Source organism: Temnothorax curvispinosus, unplaced genomic scaffold (assembly GCF_003070985.1).
Source record: "Temnothorax curvispinosus isolate PA1 unplaced genomic scaffold, ASM307098v1 QBEX01007734.1, whole genome shotgun sequence".
NCBI classification, from domain to species: Eukaryota; Metazoa; Arthropoda; class Insecta; order Hymenoptera; family Formicidae; genus Temnothorax; species Temnothorax curvispinosus.
This window is the reverse complement of record NW_020217514.1, coordinates 1190697-1208707: the sequence shown is the minus strand read 5'-3', so window position 1 is coordinate 1208707 and position 18011 is coordinate 1190697. Positions and strand designations below refer to the sequence as shown.

Sequence of the window (18011 nt, the reverse complement as noted above, 5' to 3'; positions counted from 1 at the left end):
TCTCCGTCCTGGAGAAGCTAGCTAAATGGAAGCTAATTTTATATATCGTGTCTTCTCAGCCAGCCATTAACAGCTCGGGAGGATTATTTGATACTCTCTCTCAACCACTGGTTTAAACCGTGCCACAATAATCAAGATTTGCATATTAATTAAGAAATGAATTTAAAGAATTGATTGAAAGTAAAAACATTGTGCTATCGTTATTAGTTATAAGCATACATTTTTTAATTTAATATTGCTCGAAATATTTCATTGTTTTCTACTCCGTTTACGATAAAATGTTCCTTTTTACTTCTTAAAGAAGGAACATTTAATCGTAAACAGAGTAGGAAACAATGAAATATTTCGAGCAATATTAAAATTAAAAAATTTATGCTTATCACTGATAACGAAACACAATGTTTTTATTTTTCTAGAAAAGTTAATTTTAGATGTTATATGAATTCGTATTTTGTTTAGATAGACACAGAACAGAAAAGTTAAAATATATACAGGTTCGAACATATACCAGGTTCGAACGAAATCAGTCTCACGGGAAAAGCTAAATTTCAGGCTGGATTTTATAGGTGGAGAGTAGTGACGGGAGACCAGAAATCAAAGTGGTGGAAAAGCGGATCCAATTTGTCGCGACGGGACTACTCTCGCGTGTCCTCTTTTGGCCGGCATCCGTAAACTGTGCCGGTTGCCAGTTGTAATAAAGTCATCGTTAAAATGTTGCTGTTACGAGCGCGCGACATGGCTGGTAAAGTGACAGGCGTCGCGACGCTCGGACAACTTCTTTTATCAAAAGTATCGAGAGAGGAAATAACTTGCGACCGAGGGTTGAGGGAAATGAATGGGAGGATGACGCAAGAGAAGGGTAAAAGGGGAGCGTAAAAATGTCAAAAATCGATCGGGACAACGTGGCGGGCTATTCGTAAGACAATGGGAATGTAAGGGCATTGTGCTCGACGGGTCGTTAGCGCGCACTATTGGAGAAGCGAACCTCGATAATAATGCCTTAAGAGCGGGAACCATTTTGCGGGGTAAGCGGGCGAAAAAATTTCCAATCATGGCGGAAATTATTTAGTAGCGATGATAGACGAGAGAGAGAGAGAGAGAGAGAGGAGCCGCCCGGTTTCTCCACCATGATGGGGTGGTTCGTTTCGCTCTCATCGGCTTTTCCATTTCACGGTACGCATTAGCGGTTTTCAGTACCGTTCGCGTCGTCGCGTTTCACTGAATTTTGAGCGATTTGCGGTTACATGGTGATCTAGAATTCGAGAATTCGGAAAGGAGATAACAAGCGCAATCATGAACATCATTTGCGAGATTCGCGGATCATTTGCGAGATTTACGTTGCTATTTTGAGGAAAATTACTTTCAAATTCTAATATCACATGGTTCGAATTAAGATATGTAACAATGTCAGGATTATACTATAAAACAAAATAAAATAGAAAAGATGAAATATTACTTGTATATAAAAAATATAAATTTAAAATATAAATATTTTATCGTATCTTTCTAAATTATTATTTAATGACAAGTCAAAAGACAAAAATGTTAAGTTAAAAGTTAAATATCTAAGAGTAACAATACAATAATTTTTAAATCGTATTTTAGACAGGAAGTGAAATGAAAGTAGAAACACAATTTTCTCGTGTCAAAGACAATGGTCCGCGTCCCATGTATAAGGATAATAGAGTATAAGGCGATTCATGTCGGCAATACATTAGATAACCGGCGCATATAGATGCGTGTTCGAGGCTATATATGAGACTCATCGATAACCAAGTCATTGAAAGTTTTGATTGAAAGGCCATAGCGCGCGTTACCGGCCTCGATAAGTTTCCCTATTATCGACCTGCCGTTCACGCAAGAGGCTTGGATTGTAACAACAGGAAGAAGCGACGCAGGAAGTGTCAACATGACGAAAAACCCGACGTTTGAAATAAAGACGAAACTATGCTAAATATTTAAGTGCGCGCTACTTACACTTAAGAGGAAACTCTCCGGAAGTTTGGCGGACGCGAGTTTGACGGCGAATAGTTTATGGTTAAAGAAGAAAGACACATTTTATAAATTTATATAAATATACATATATAGTGTGCCAAATAATCTTCTTATAAGTAATTTACACAGTAGCCACAAAGAAAACTGATAGTTCTTTCATCAGCGCGTGAAAATCATCGGGTGCAATAATATAGACAAAATTTGTTTAAATTAAGAATGATATTTGTATAAATTTCTATTCGTGCGTATTAATCATGCAAATATATAATTTACTCAACGAAACTTCACTTACGGCAATTTTCTAGATCCGTCTAGCTACGAAAGCTAAAGATATCAGCGCTTTATACGAAATATCTTGTACGATATTTCTTATAAAGTGTTCCGACAAAAAATGTCACAGCAAAACAAAGTTTCTGCAGAAAACATTGAGAACTCTCGTTTTTAGTTCGAGAGGAGAGAGATACGCGAAGAAGTTTCATCATACTTAGTAGAAAAATACATAAGGATCATTTCACGTAAAACATTCTAAACTCACATTAAAAAAAAGAAACGTGAATAATGCGAAATAAGCTTGTCTACAGTGCTGCGTATTAATAGCCATTGGACAATATATCCATGTACATACAAACAAAAGTAACGGTGTGGTCGCAATCAGCTAACACAAAAGAGAAAATACGAAAACCAAATTCCAGCGGATTCGTTTAATCTTCGGGGCTTTGCGCGCGATACATTTCTACTTTCCACGCTTCGCGTGCGGGTGTGCGGGCGGATGCGTGGAAGCGAATGGGAAACGATCGGAAGCTGTGAAACGACCTTCTTTGTTGTCCCGCGGTATAAAATACCGCTGTTGAGAACAATAGTGCAGATAGATTGGCCTTATTAGTCATCGCGATTATCCGTGCGCGCGACACTAAATTTTTCGTAGATATGTTTAATCAACTGTGATGCAGATTTTTTTTATCGCGATTATGTAAATACTGATATTTAATTTTTTTATTCGAATTTTTTATCAAATATGTAAACCTACGTTATTTCAAAATAACAAAATTAAAAATCTCTTAACTATATAAATTATATGTAGTCACGAGAAGTGAATCGTATCTTATTGTATTTGCAATTATAGATTTTAGTTCATTATTTAATTTAATTCAGTTAAGACTAAACTCTGTAGGAACCTAATTTAAAGTAAGCAATGATATTTTCTCGCAAACATAACAGCTTCCGATTGTCGCCATTAAACAACCGACACATCTCGCCGAGACTCTCATTTGTTTAGGTACCCTTGTCCAGTTGCAGGTTTCTTGGGTCGAATTGTTCGTCCTGCAGCAGGTCGAGTCCTTTGGCCCTCGTGGCGTGTTGACCGGCGCCGCGAGCCCCACCGTAAACCGGATAGAGCTGTTGGATCTTGGGATATTGCTGAAATACCGCCGGGACCTTGTTAGTGGCCGCCTTTGCCGGCGGCTCCAACAAGATCAGTCCTCTCTGAAGGGACGAGGCGGTAACCACGTCGATGATCTTCTGTGTAATAATCTGTTTGCTTGTGGTTTTCGTCGTCGTAACGGTCTGGGACACGGTGCTGGTAACTGGGCTGGGCGTACTTCTACCACGTGGCCGCGACGTGATCAAACGCACGTCACCGGCCACGTTGTTGGGCCCCTTGTTCATCCCGGTGAGACCTCGAAGAGTTTGAACGGTGGGCTTGGGCCGATTAGCCGACTTGCCGTTCTTGTGCTGGCCGCGGGGCTTGCCTTTCCGCTGGGACTGAATCTGCGCGTTCACCACGTAGGGCGGGCTCAGACTGCCGGACTTGTCGGACTTGTGCTGCGTCTGCTTGCCCTTCGTCAGGGTGTTCTGGCTCTTCGGGACGGTCTCGCGCGGCTTGACGAACGGCCGTCTGGGTATACTCATGCCGGCCGGATTGTAAAGGGCGTACTCGGTCCGGTCGGGCAGCGTCGCGGTGCCGTAGAAGATCAGCGCCCACTCGTGCAGTGTAGCGCGTCCTGTGATCCGGTATGCGTCCGTGAAATGCAGCGGAAAGAAAGCGGACGTCATGGTTAAAAAGAGACAGGAATGTATCGCGATGCTTACTGGGGTGTCGAATGACGCGATACATAAACGAAATAGTACGTCGAAAATTATACGGGGTTACAAGATTAAACGAACAGAAGTTCGTCGTCGGTTAAATGTCGGTAGTTCGATGGAGCTGTAATGCGCGTTATCCTCAGCGGTCGTCTTAACGGAAATTAACAAGAACGTCTCAGAATTAACGAGGGTATCCTTCGTAGAGGTCCCCGTCGCGACGGCGCATAAGCACGTCGCATTCAGAAACTACAAGACACGTCCACGGAATATTTGTGGCGGTGTATTAACACCGAGATGGTTTAACAGTGTCTCGAATATTCCCACGACCCTCCTCTCGCCTCTGGAACGCAATTCGAGACAATGGATGTGGATGCGCGCTCTATAGCAATATAGGTCGGCGGTGCATAAGCGCATAAGAGGAAGTTTACGTAGCCATCGACCTTGATGAGCCGACACGGAAGCAGTTCGAAGTGGCTTTAACGCTTGCACCTTACCCGGTTAGATCGGCCGCGTTCGTCGCCGCGCGGCGAAATGTCTCCCTGCTATTTGCCGCTAAGGGCGGCGAACAGCATACAGAGCTCGAAGCCGGCAATTATCCGCCTTGCGCGGATAATGCAGCTTCTTAGGCGATCGCGCACAAATGGGTCTTATATGTAAGAGCTTTCTCGGTCGCGTCCCAGACGGGGGAGAGAGGGCTGCGAGAATGCGGTGGAATCTCGAAGGATCTCGCGGAGTTGAACACCAACTCGGCATCGGATCGCAGGATGCGCATGCAATGCTAGACATGTCTAAGCCATTCCGCCCGGATATCACGCGTATGAATCGGTTAATCCTTTGTCGATACGATTTACAATAGTTCGAAGAGCGATCAAGATTGTGAGAATATCACGGATAATTCTAGCGTTTTTTTTTTTAATTTCTTATACAATATTTCTTTCGATGTAAGTCAGAAATAGATGTTAATATCTAGCAAATTTCTTGCGGGGATCTTCGACTGGAAGATGCAACTGACAGGGAACTTGGTAACCGTGACCTTACGAAGACGCTACTGAGGCGCTTAGAAACTATTGTTGCGGCGAACAACGTAGAATTCTATTTGAAATTTAAATCAACCGCAGAGCATCTCTCGAATGCGAGAGTTAATGCCGGCATAATCTACAAAGTGCTTTGTTCTTGACGTTTGAATCTAAGATTTCGCATAATGGTCTTTTATAAATGTCAGTTGATTGTATGTCGTATGTTCCATATAATGATTGAAAGAAATCTTACCCTTTAAAGAAACTTTAAAAAGAGTTCGATGAGAATTTTATATCATTGAGAATATTAAAATGTTCTTGAAACATTTGTCAATTAATTTGATTGGTTATTTTAACAAATATATTAATTATTAACATTAATTTTTTAATGTAGAAGAATCGTGATTTGACGTTCTTATATCGTAAATAGATAATTTTCTTAATTGCATTACAAGATTTTGTAAATCTAACTAATTTAAAAAGAGACTTCTAAATTTTGATAAAAATGAGAGAAATTATTATCAGGATGACAAATACGATTTTTCTAATGTTATAAATAATTTTAATTAATATTTGTTTTCAGAATTATTTCCAGCTAAATAATTCTTTGACAATTCGGTTTTAACATAAATTTTTTTTATTAAGCGATTTGATAGATTATGGCATACTTTCTTTGTAAACTTTTTGAATTTTTGCAATATCTTCAAAATTGAAGAAAATATAGTACACGAAAATGTGTTGTGACGTCATACCTTATATGCGAAATCTTTTGAAGTTGCTGTCATCAAAGAAACTTTAGCAAGCTATAACTTTCTCAAATTTAGGTTTTTTTTTTTAATTCAAAATGTACTAAAAATCGGATTAGATTCTCTACATTAATTATGGATACCGCTTAATAAAAAAAAAATGTTAAAACCGAATTGAGCAGATTAGTTTCAGCGATAAATAATTTTAATTAGTTTAGTCTGTATAATTGACAGTTAGTTATTAGCAATAAAAATCATGGGATATTAAAGATATAAGTCTTAATTAGTGTTGCGTAATTCCCTCATCACTATTAATTAAGCTTTAATGATTATGCAAGAACGCGAAATACGAGAAGATGCGATTGACTTACCGAGGTATCGACCCTCATTGTGAATTTCTAATTTCCAGGTGCCGTGCGGCCTCTCTCCCCATGTATGCACAGACATGAATGGCCATTGGCTAAAACCGGCCTTCGAAATATCGTGCGGCCTTTTAGCAAGGAGAGTGCTCTTTGTACCCTGAGGAGACGTTAGCTGTATCTGAAGATCTCCTCGTCTCGCTGCCATCAGCGATACCTTCGCCTATGACAAGCATACCATTGTGTCTTTATCATCAATTATACGTGCATGTATTTTTCATTATGAACATTTATGATTTACTACACAGATCTTTATGCAAATAAACTGAAACTTGACAAATTTTCAAATTAATGTCAAAATATTTTATTTTTTTTAAACAATATTTTATTAACAATAATTTATTAACTTCACATATACACCTAATTCTGCTAGTTAGCTCGTCTAAAAAGAAAAGAATAAATCAGACGTGTAGATTTTACGAAGTAATTTTGCGCCGTGTAACTAATAATTATTTAAGAGTAATTAACTTAATTCATTTACTTTCTTTAACAGATCTGCACCGGATCTAGTAATTACGTTTCGCCGGCAAATGCACTCATTAATATACTTTAAGTTAATTTGGCGAGAATTAAATAACTATTTAGCATGAGTTACAGTTTGCTTTTAGTTTTCTATAGGCGGTATAAAACGGTGACAAACAAATTAGTTTATTCAAACGAGAAGTAAATAAAATTCTGCCACTTTCAGCTTCAGCCGGCAAAACATTTTCGTCCTCGAAATAAATTCGTCCGAGTTTGCGTTTCTCGTAGTCTACACGAAATCCGCTAATTAGCCGATGTCACTTGCGAATGACATGCTCAGCTTACCTGAACGTGCTCGAGGAAATTAACACCGCTGCACTCCTTGACATGTAAGTCGAGGACCAATTGGCTCTTCGGCGGTATTGTCCTAGAAAGTAGACGAAATTCGGGTCAAGTGTCAAGCGCATACAATTTTTCGCAGGTATTTTTTTAAGTGGATACATCCTTTTGTCGTTTAAATCCCCGGCAATTCGGTCAATTGCGCATTATTTGTTAAATACTTTTATACCCTTCGAACTGTACTACTTCTCGATATCAAGTTATAACTTGATATTTTTATATTTAAGATGTAATTATTTTATTTTACAATTTTTATGAAACTAGTAATCCTTTAGATGTTAGCATATTAGTATAAGATAAAAATCCTTTTAGTGTTGATATATTAATATATAAAATAAGTGAAACACACACACTGATAACGAGTTTGTCTGAACAGTAAGATAATTGTAAAAACGATTATAATACTGTTTTTTCAACAACGGATATAATTTTAAAACGATAAAATAATAAATATTAAATCGCGTTGGTAATTTTTAATTACTCGTTTATTAGTAGCGCAAACCTTTTATAGGATTGTTGTATACATAAAATTCCGACTACGGCTTTTATGTTTAGTGGCTTTAGAGGAGCACAACTTCAAAATGATTATATTTTCAGTTATGTAAACGTTCGTTCAAAGCAACGTGCGATTTGTCCCCCATTCGTTACAATCCTCGACAATGTAAATGGCGCATTACACGTGATTTCCAGTGCAATTTCAGGCGAGTAAAGCCCGCTTGACGGTAGCCGACACGCTCGAACGAATCTGTAATCTGCGAGAGACATGTTCGTTCCCCCAAGGGGCAGATAGCGATCTATACAGTCGAATCAAATCTCGATTTCGCTCACCTACACGAACATTTTTCTTAAAGCTGATGATATACTTTGTATAATTGTAACATTTTTCTTCGTGTATATCGATATTTTAAATAAAGAAGACCTTCAAAACTCCTATTATTTATTTAATAGGCGTAATTTTTTTGAGCACTTACCTGCCTGTATGTGGCGCCGATACCTCGCATCTGTGTTGCTCCGGGACGGTTCTCCATCTTCTCGCTAAGCGTACCATGGCAGTGGCGTCCATCAGCCCGTAACCGAAGCTGTGGCTCACTGTTAAACAGAAATTGGATCGCAACATTTTTATCTCATTCTTTATCAATGAATTTTATTATCTAGATTAGAATTCTATATTTATTTTATAAGATTTCTTTCTAAATAAATCTTTAACGGATTTATTAAACTATTCTAGAGAAAAGAAATAAATGTTAATCGGTTATATTACTGTTACATTTATCTTCTACAAAAAAAATTGCAACTTTTGCGATTTAACTGTCTTTACGTAATAAATATAATTGCAGTTTTCTCCTTATGAAGATCATGCACGTTTAATCTTTAAGAAATCTTTTTTCTCTATTAAGAATTTGATGATCACTCACCGTTTCTACCGACGCCGTTGACCACCCAGTCGGGTGCCTGCAGATTCGCAGGTTTGGCAGTTCTGACTACGATGTGTTGCATGTCCCTCCAAGTAAGATCTCTATTCGCTTCGAGGGCGAGGGCGCAAATGCCGGCCGCCAACGGCGCCGATGCGGACGTGCCGGTGTGGCTGCTGGTACAGTGATGATGCAAATCCGTAGTGACGACCTGCTTCTCGCCGGTAGAGCCCGAGCTATACGTGGTGGCGAGGGTGGACGAACACGCCTCGCTGTACCAGGGCACAAGACCGTTCTCTGTCGCACTACTGATCGACAGCGTCCATATACTATTGGTATAGCCGTCACAATTGCAGTTATCGTGGTCCCGGCCGCCGTTCCCGGACGCCCACACGAAGATCGAACCTTTACCGTTGCGACCCTAAACAGCGTTTTAAAGTTTTTTTACTTCACTTTACGAAGGAGGAAGCTAATATATATGTACATATTGAACTATATGTATAACAGTTATACATGGACCGTATAACAATTCGAGCTTTTTAAAATATTTAAGGCAGTCTTCATGCATAAAAATATTTTGAGAACTTTACAACACGCGCTCGAACAAATTTAGGCTGCGGCATTAAAACAGCGAGATTTAACAAGCTATTCGGTGGTTCAAACTAAAGTAAATCTGGATTTACCGCTCCGGATAATACTGGCGATTGACTTTTTTTCACTGGTGCTTGGCTTTAAGTTGCTCGAAACGCTTAAGGCGCTTTTAGAAGTTTCAAACACTTTGCATATTAAAGCCGCTTTCTGTGCGCCCGTAGACACACAATAGTAGATGATTCGGAACGAAACCATTGTTAGAAAGTCGATGAGGCTGAGTATTTAGCGCTAATGGTCTCCGTGAGATCGGCGCTGAATTGTGTGTCTTGAACTCGTAACGAGAAACACTCCAATTTTGTACGTGTCAGAGATTAAAAGGGGAATTTTAGCAATCAAGTTTCTAATCTTCGGCAAGATCACGTACAAAAGACTTACTCTCGTCACATATGCAGATTTTATCATTGAGTTAAATCACGAATCTTTCTGTTATAAATACTTCGGGATTTATACGATACTTATTGCGGCATATATAAGTATATTGTTTAGTTTTACAGGTGCACTTTTTATCAAGTTCGAAGGTCCGGCAATCTCGTGATAAGACCAGCCGTTTGGTACTAAGGTACACTAGGCGTGACCGCGAACTCTGAACTCTCTTTGAGGCTCGACGTTAACTAATTCAGCAATATAGTGTTCGAGCCTTTGATCAGTAAAGCTATTTGATCGTAAAGTGATAAGGTATCCACCTGACTGTATCAGACATAGCTAAATTCGACCTATACAACAATTGTTAACAGACAATATTGAAATTATTGTGTAATTTACACCAAATTAATAATTTCTAAGTGCAGTATGGATTAATTCGATAATAATTCGTAATATGCATACATCTTTTACGCAATTCCATTAAATACATATAAATCCCACAGTTACAATTCTGTCGACTAAAGGGTGAGATTATCAAACCTGATAACAGGCCCCAAAGAGAATTCCGAGCCAGTCCGTATTTATCTTGGTCGAAGATAGTGTATAATGTTATACAAAAGGAATTGGCGTTCAGTTAGATATATGTATAACAGCACGCAAAGATAAACAGCTCCCGGAACAACGTAGTGGTTTGATATATCAGTACTGTCTTTTAAACTGTGTGTCTTAAACATTGATATAACCAACGTAAGCTTATCGCATCTTTTAAAATAGAGTATTTAGAGAGCTATTATAAGAATATTATTGGTTAACTATAAAGATGTATTATATTACGTGAATTTTTAATCATGTTTTACATCTTTTAATTTTGCATTACATTTAATATTAGAATATTATATTATAGATTTCAATCTCTTTAAAAACAAATCGTAATTTAAAAAAAAATAGATGTTTAATAAACATACAATTACTAGATATAATGTTGTGTAAGTTATGTATAAATGTTATATAATACATTTATATTAATACAACATAAACTATATTGTACCAATTTGATTAAATAAATGAAGATTTAGGTAAAAAAAATCACGCAAAGAAAGTTTCTCGAGGCTAATTAAAATTTTTTCCTACGTTTGATTTCGTTTCTAGCCGTAAAATGTTCGTGAGTAGTTAATAAAAATCGGTTCTGGAAAATACAGATGTCGACTTTGAATTCTATCGCGTGAAATGACTTAAAAGATATCACGAGATGAAAGCAATCTCTACGGTATGACGGCCATTTAATATCGCTGCCAGGAAATGATTTAAACGTTACTCATTTTACTACTCGTTTATCCTATTTACGAATGTTCACCGGATACAAGATACAAGTAACTCCTACAATATACAAGAACGTTTTGCGTACATTTAAAATAAAGAAAAGCTGTAATTAGAACGATATAATATATTTTATAATTTTTTTAAATTTGCCAATAATATGCATTTTATATATAGGTACTACTTCAGAAATTTGTTTAATTATTGTTTTTAAGCAATATATTTATAATAATTATTTATTTGTTCTGTGACTTTTTTCCGCTTGATCTTTTCATTTTTGATAATTTTTATCATAATCTTTATCATAATCTACTTTATAATATACAAATGGAAATGTCTCTACATGGCAATTTATTGCTTCGATTATTACGCTCATCTTTTATGAATTTCAACGAAAGTGCACCTGTGATCCATTTGCTATATATGTTTTACTCGATAGTTATCATGAATTTCCACCAGTTCTGTATCGACCATACTGACATTTGCATATGATTTACAGTTACATTGCCGGCAGTAAGTTTAAAATGGTAATACGTGTTAGCGTAGCTCAAGCCGGCCAGTCGCTTAAAAGCACCCAATTAGAAACTTTCTGAGGGTTGACCTCTCGAGCGAGTCTATTAAACCGGATCTAACTGGAGGAGTTCCTCATCGTCTCAACTAATCGAATTACATCTGTCATCGTTCCGTCGATAATTCCGTCGACGACTGCGATGTCGCATCGAAGGAAGTCAATCATTGACTACCGGACATTGGTCAACGTAGTGATAATTCAGAAAACATTACCTATTGACGTATTGTTATATCTCATTTCAGTACTTTGTAACTTTTAGTTAACATTTTAATGTTGTAAAAAAAATACCAATGCATTAATAAAACGCTAATAAGTCATTAACTATATATTAATCTGTATAAATTTTAACATCAACGATTATAGAAATTATAAAAAAATAACTTTAAAAAGGCTAACAATAAACTTGAATATTTCAAATTGCTGGCTATGATCGTTGTAAAATAGGACACAAGATCGTGTGAATCGAGCAGATAATAGAAATGGGCGATACAGAGCATCTTTACCGGAGTTTCTCCGCAGCATTTAATGGCTCCGTTTTAATGCTAGGTATCTGCGCTTTAATGATCGTTACTTGAAGTAGGGGCCCTCTCAATGCTAAAGTTCGCCATCGCGATAAAGGAACGCTGCGATCGAAGTGCCGAGGCGTATACATCGAGATGACAATGGCCATTGTCGCCACTGAAACTCGGAAGACTTCAGAGGAATGCTTCTGCGTGATACATTTGTGCGAATTTCATTTCATCCCGCGACGTTGTTCGGACACGAGCGTGCGAATCGTATTAATGGCAAACGGGCGAATTTTGCTTCCGAAGAGAACGAGATTCGAAGAAACGCGATGAGATATCCACGTGTGTACGTTTTGCTGTACGCGATAATATTTTATAAAATTCCTAACAATAAATAACCATAATTAATAATTTTAAAAATAATAAAATTGAATTTAAACTGGTTCTCTGTTTTTATAAAAATAGATTTGCACGTTATTAAATCTTTAATTAAAAGATGAAAAGACGATCGCGTAATTATTTATGAAGAGATATAATGTTTTTTCAGCACCTTATTATTAAAAAAATTCTTAAAGAAAAGAAGTAGATAAAAAATGTATACAAAATTATTGAGAAGAATATAATAATAGAATTATGATATTAAAATTATAATGTAATCTAAAATTATATTCGATACATACTTATTACTGTCTCGTAGTCGAAAACCGAATGTCTAAATTTTCTCTATGCTTGAGTGAGAAATTTATAATAGTTACAGCACTTAAAGCAACTTCTTCTTGTCTATTTAGGTCCACAAAGAAAAGCATTAACGAGTTAAATGTATTTCTTTGGCGTAAGACGTAAGAAATCAATAAGAAGGCGATAATTGAACTCGAAGTTCGTCAACTTTAAACAGGACAGCTATTAAATTCCTTTTTTATTCTCAAATAAAAAATTAATGCGCTTTGTCAATAAAAGATAGTTGAGAATATAGGCCTTTATAGGTAATTGATAAGAGTAATTGTATAAAGGAATCTCGATTTTTAGAAAAATAGTGGAAAACCGGAAGGTAACAATTTCCAGTTTGGAGCAAACAACCTCTCGCGTTGGCATTTCAGTATCGCAACATCATGTTAAATACTTTATCGATTGGCACTTGTTATTTTCGCAAATACATTATTCTTCTAAGAATTTTCTACATATTTCTCAATAGAAAAAAACTTTGATTAAATCCTCAATTAATTTTTTATTAAAAATCATCTGACCTACTAAGAGTTTCCGTATAGCTAGAGTATTTCATTTGAATTCTATAGTTACTGCCTCTTTATGTAACGTATTAACAAAGCTAACGAAGCTTTAAAATCCCCTGCTTGACGCTTGAGAATAAGGAAGTATCTTAAAGCAAACTAGAAGCTTCCATGTCGTACGGAAGGTACCTTGTAGCTAATTGCATTTATCTTGTCATAGCGTAGGAAATTATAGCGAAGAAAATTGCAGTCCTAAGTGGATTACGCTGCTACGTCGAAGTCTAAAGCTTCAAGACACGCGGCATACTTTCTTTCAACTTGTTAGAGATTGAAAAAGATATGACAATTAAGAACCTTCTATTACGAGTAATCCTTAATCCCTCGATTAAACGAAGAGCATTTATTATTTACGAAGAAAATTGCATTTGTTGGACAGCTTTACGAAATACTCCGATCTTAAATTAATTTTCTGGACAGATCTAATTTTTTAGCTAGAAACATTGTCGTCTCAGCTACCGAAACTAAGTTAAAAATAAATATAAGCGTAATTTACTTTATCTGTTCGAAGAATACAGAAAATAAATAAAATCGTGTGGACAAATTATAAATAACGGACTTAAGAAACTTTAGAATTTTTAACGTAACTAATAACGCGTAAATAAATTTGCGAGTCACATGCAGAGTATAAATAATATATTTCTCAACGACAAACACTCACTTTGGTAATTCCCTCGATGAAAGCTCTGGTGGCCAGTTCACCAGGCCCGTCTACAGTCTTGCCATCGTCATCCGGTCCCCATGAGGCGCTATAAATATCGATGTGTTGGGGATTAAGGCTCAAGGATCTTGCTTCGACGGCATCCGTTACGTCGCCATCCAGCATTCGAACACCTGTATGAAGATATTACGAAAAATTAATAACCAACATTACACAGTATTGTAATAGCATATATACTAAATTCATAAATAACTAATTCTTCGCATGTATGTAAGTTTCTACGTGAATTTTTTATGATCCGTTTAAGACTGGTTTTCTGAGAATATATTCAGAAATATGCACACACGTACATCAAGAGTTTCCAAACTGCTAAACACAGCGTACATTTCTTGTTTGAGTTAATTATCATACACAATTGTCACGGCGCGTAGAATAGGGAAATCCAATTTACAAGGTCGAAATTGGACACCGCGCACCGATTTGGATCAGTCCCGAATGTAATGTACATAACAGGCTATTGCCAATTGCGTTTCTAATTCGAAAATGATGCGACCTCGCGATATCAATTCTGCTTATTACAAACACGTGTCGTTCGTCGTAATACGACGTTCCAACATCCGACTTCGCTGCTGCTAATTGGAAACAGAACTGCAAATAGAATTTAAGCGATCGCTCGGAATTGAACTGTCATTTCCGACGATTTAGTACTTAAATATTCTACCCTTCTCTTGCTAAAAGTTTTTTAATATCTTATTTTTTATATTATCCCGAACTTTTTCGCCATAAGCTTTTATTAAAAGAGCAATTAAAATTTTTTATTACTCCCGCGCTGCAATTCAAGATTAAGAGAAGACACAGATTAAAATAAAAATCTTCACAGCTCATCAGGGCTCTAAAATATATGTAAAAGAATTTTTTTTTAATGCACGTGAACCCCTTTTGATTTCGAAAGTGCATCGAGAAATTAAATAATCCTCTTCGCAGAACACTCACCACCTACGCCAGCTCCAAAAGCAACACCTACGGCGCAAAGAGAATTGTTGGCAGTGGCTGCGACCTCTCCGGCGCATCTGGTGCCGTGTCGATTGCTATCTACCAGATCGTACCTCGGCATAGGATCTTCATCGTGACTGTTGACGTCGTAACTCGCCTGAGGATCCTACAACAGAAATCGAGAATGGCATTAATTAAAATTCACACGTTTCGTGATGTACCTCGCTCGCTTATTCCGCTTCTATTTCATCGCGAGATATGACGACTGGTATGCACAAATAAAATGAATTAGCGCGCACATAGTAACCGTAAAGCCGTCGTAAAAGTACATCTAGCGTATAAACTCGACAAAGATTTTAACAAGTTTTGAATACAAAATTAAGGATGTTGAAAATTTTTGAAAGCAATAAATTTTTAGTTCTTTTTATCTCAGAGAGATATCTCGAATAGATAATACGTGACGGGAGGATTATAAGAAAAAAATTATAATAATATATGTGTATTCGTCGTTAGAGCGACGGCGTATTACGCTTTAATCCTTGATCACGTACATCCGGATATCTTCTTAATACCTATTCATTTATGGATCATCTGCATAATGAGAAATACACGCGATGGGATATAAGCTCGCATAATCAGAGCAGCGCGCCAAGGCGCGCTATATCGCAAGCGTGTGTCTACTGGCTTAATACGATTCACTTTCTACTGCGTGCGCAGATGCCTCATTCAATGTAACCATCCATGAATCAATAGCTATTCGGTATATACATGCACCGGATAACCCCTTCCAATATTCGCGCTCAACCGGCTCAACAGCCGATATTCCCAGTGCATCCGCGATACGCCTTCATCCGCTGTACTCTATTGTGCGTTCCGAAGCTTTTCCTCCCTTTTTCCTCTCTTTTTTTTCGTGTCATCGAATGTATCGAACACTCGTCCATCGAGTGATATTAGGCAGATATTAAGCGCCTGCAATTTTACTTATTCGCGCAAATTTAATCAAATAGAAAGCTACTTTGCAAGATTACTGTCATGAAAAATTGCACAACGCAATTTACTTAAATACAACTGCATCTAGCTCGCGATACATTTTAACGCGAGTTAAAAGAGTTAGAGTTGCTGCTTTCTAATATTGAAAATGTCACTTTATTGTCACGCGAGAAAAGAGTTTTCATAGAAATCGAGAAGTCGATAAACCTTTCGAAAACGTAATACAATACTGAAAATGCTCACATAATTTTTGAAAAGGTCAGGATGATCTTTCTCCAATCCATCGTCAAGTATTGTGACCACGATGCCGTTTCCAGTAATTCCCTCAGCCCAAGCACCCTGCACGTTCATGTCCAAACCCTTTCCCCGGTTCTGAAAGAAAAAATTATCCAATACTTTCGACGTGCCACTTTCCGGCTGTGGACTGTGAGTCTTTATTTACGATATAAACGTCAACGTCCTTTCTGAGAGCCGATATCGATCAAGCTCGTTTTATATTTTTATTATATATTTTTCATTACATTGTTTTATTTATTTTATTTGTATTGTTCTTGTTAATCGCATTATAACTCTTTCAAAGAAGTTTCATAAAATGTTACTGGATACTTTTATGCGTTTGTCGATAATATCAAAAGTGTGTAATTATTGTTAAATTGAATGTAAATCTCGGTTTAATCTGGAAATATTATTCGCAATGTAATAAATAAAATTGTACCTTTTTAAAAAATAAGCACAAACATAACTTACTAAATTTTCGATTCAAATATTCTATTTTTATCTTTGACACTTTAATTAGTTTAATTGCATGAAATCACGTGTGTTTATTTATTCGGTGCGACATAACAATCTTGTCGTATACAGGATAATGTACTGTTGATTAAAATTGCTTACCAGATACCACATTTGAGGCCACCTCTCGTCGTTTAACATGGTTAGTATATTGGACGGACGTTTGATTATAAGATCCCTTTTGGTGCGCGATTTTGCCCGCTGTTGCTCCGCTCGACGTACGCTGGAGTCATTCATTAGTCTTTGGTGCACTTGGAGATGGGGTTCCGTCGACCTCTTCGCCACGGATCGATGCTCCATGTGGAACCAATCATCGTTTATCTGCAACAATGTGAAACCGTTCCGCGTAAGTATCGTGAAAATGTCGCTACGCGGTTTTCGTTATATCGTGCCCGTTAGAGAAAACGACCGACCTGGGCCGTCCGGTTGTAGTACATCGGTGTTCAATTAGAAGTTAACAATCGTGAACATTACGAGCGGCGATCGTTCTTCCGCCGTTTTACCGTGCTCCTTAATTGCGTGCAATTTCAATGAAGAGAAAAAACGAGTGCGGGTTAACGTACTTATAAGTGGGTAGCAATTTTGAAGTCACAAGAGCGGATATAACATCCGTCACGCTTGTATGTATTATAAACTCATTAAAGGTATGTAGAAAGAGATGCTAAATATATAAATCAAGTCTTCAAAACTTGACAGAAATATGCATCACGTATACGTGAATACAACTATGTAAGATAATTAGACACAAGTATGTTGTATGTTGTATTACAAATTTTAATATCTCAAAAATGCCTTTTAGAAATTTAGACTCACATAACAACTTAATATTTGAGCCATGTAAAACTATATCGGGAGAACATAAATTGGGAGATGTGCAAAATCTACCACGACTCCGCATTAATTATTGGAATTGGATTAACGCAAACTCGCGCATTTTCATTTTTCCCCCATTATTTTTCGTCGATGTAGACAAGATAAATGCTCACTAAATCCCGAGTCGCGTTTATTAGGGCTACGAGATATATCATTTCCCCGACAGAAATGAAAATGTATACTGGCCATAAAACAACGGCGTTTGATGCGCAAGTTTGTTCCACCGAGTGCAAAAATAAGGGTGTACGACGAGAGGGTGAGATAATGATAAACGTGAAAAGTTGGAGGCCAGCTGCTGCGAACAGACTTCTTTTGCAGCCACGTCTCGAGCCGCGCAAGCTGCATTTTTTCATTTCCGCGCCTCCCTTCCTATACGCCTTTATAATGTCACCTTTGCATGTCTCGTGCATATATTTCACTTAAAAAGCTGTTATGCTATTCCTATTAATATAAACAAAAAGCAAAATAAATTAAATGGGCACT

General features: G+C 37.2%; 1 protein-coding gene across 4 annotated transcripts in view; it reads right to left on the bottom strand.

Moving 5' to 3' along the window:
* Positions 1-18011, bottom strand: part of LOC112457369 (furin-like protease 1) — a 230339-nt gene that overhangs the window by 21138 nt on the left and 191190 nt on the right. For 3 of the 4 annotated variants that reach the window (XM_025020377.1, XM_025020375.1, XM_025020376.1), the window contains exons 3-11: positions 16758-16976; positions 16110-16238; positions 14877-15042; positions 13884-14056; positions 8535-8952; positions 8091-8208; positions 7066-7147; positions 6211-6421; positions 3276-3995 (exon numbers count right to left, since the gene is read on the bottom strand). In XM_025020377.1, coding sequence (XP_024876145.1) covers positions 3276-3995; positions 6211-6421; positions 7066-7147; positions 8091-8208; positions 8535-8952; positions 13884-14056; positions 14877-15042; positions 16110-16238; positions 16758-16976 — 2236 coding nt within the window. The remainder of the gene's footprint in view (positions 1-3275; positions 3996-6210; positions 6422-7065; positions 7148-8090; positions 8209-8534; positions 8953-13883; positions 14057-14876; positions 15043-16109; positions 16239-16757; positions 16977-18011) is intronic. The other variant, XM_025020378.1, reaches the window with a different exon arrangement.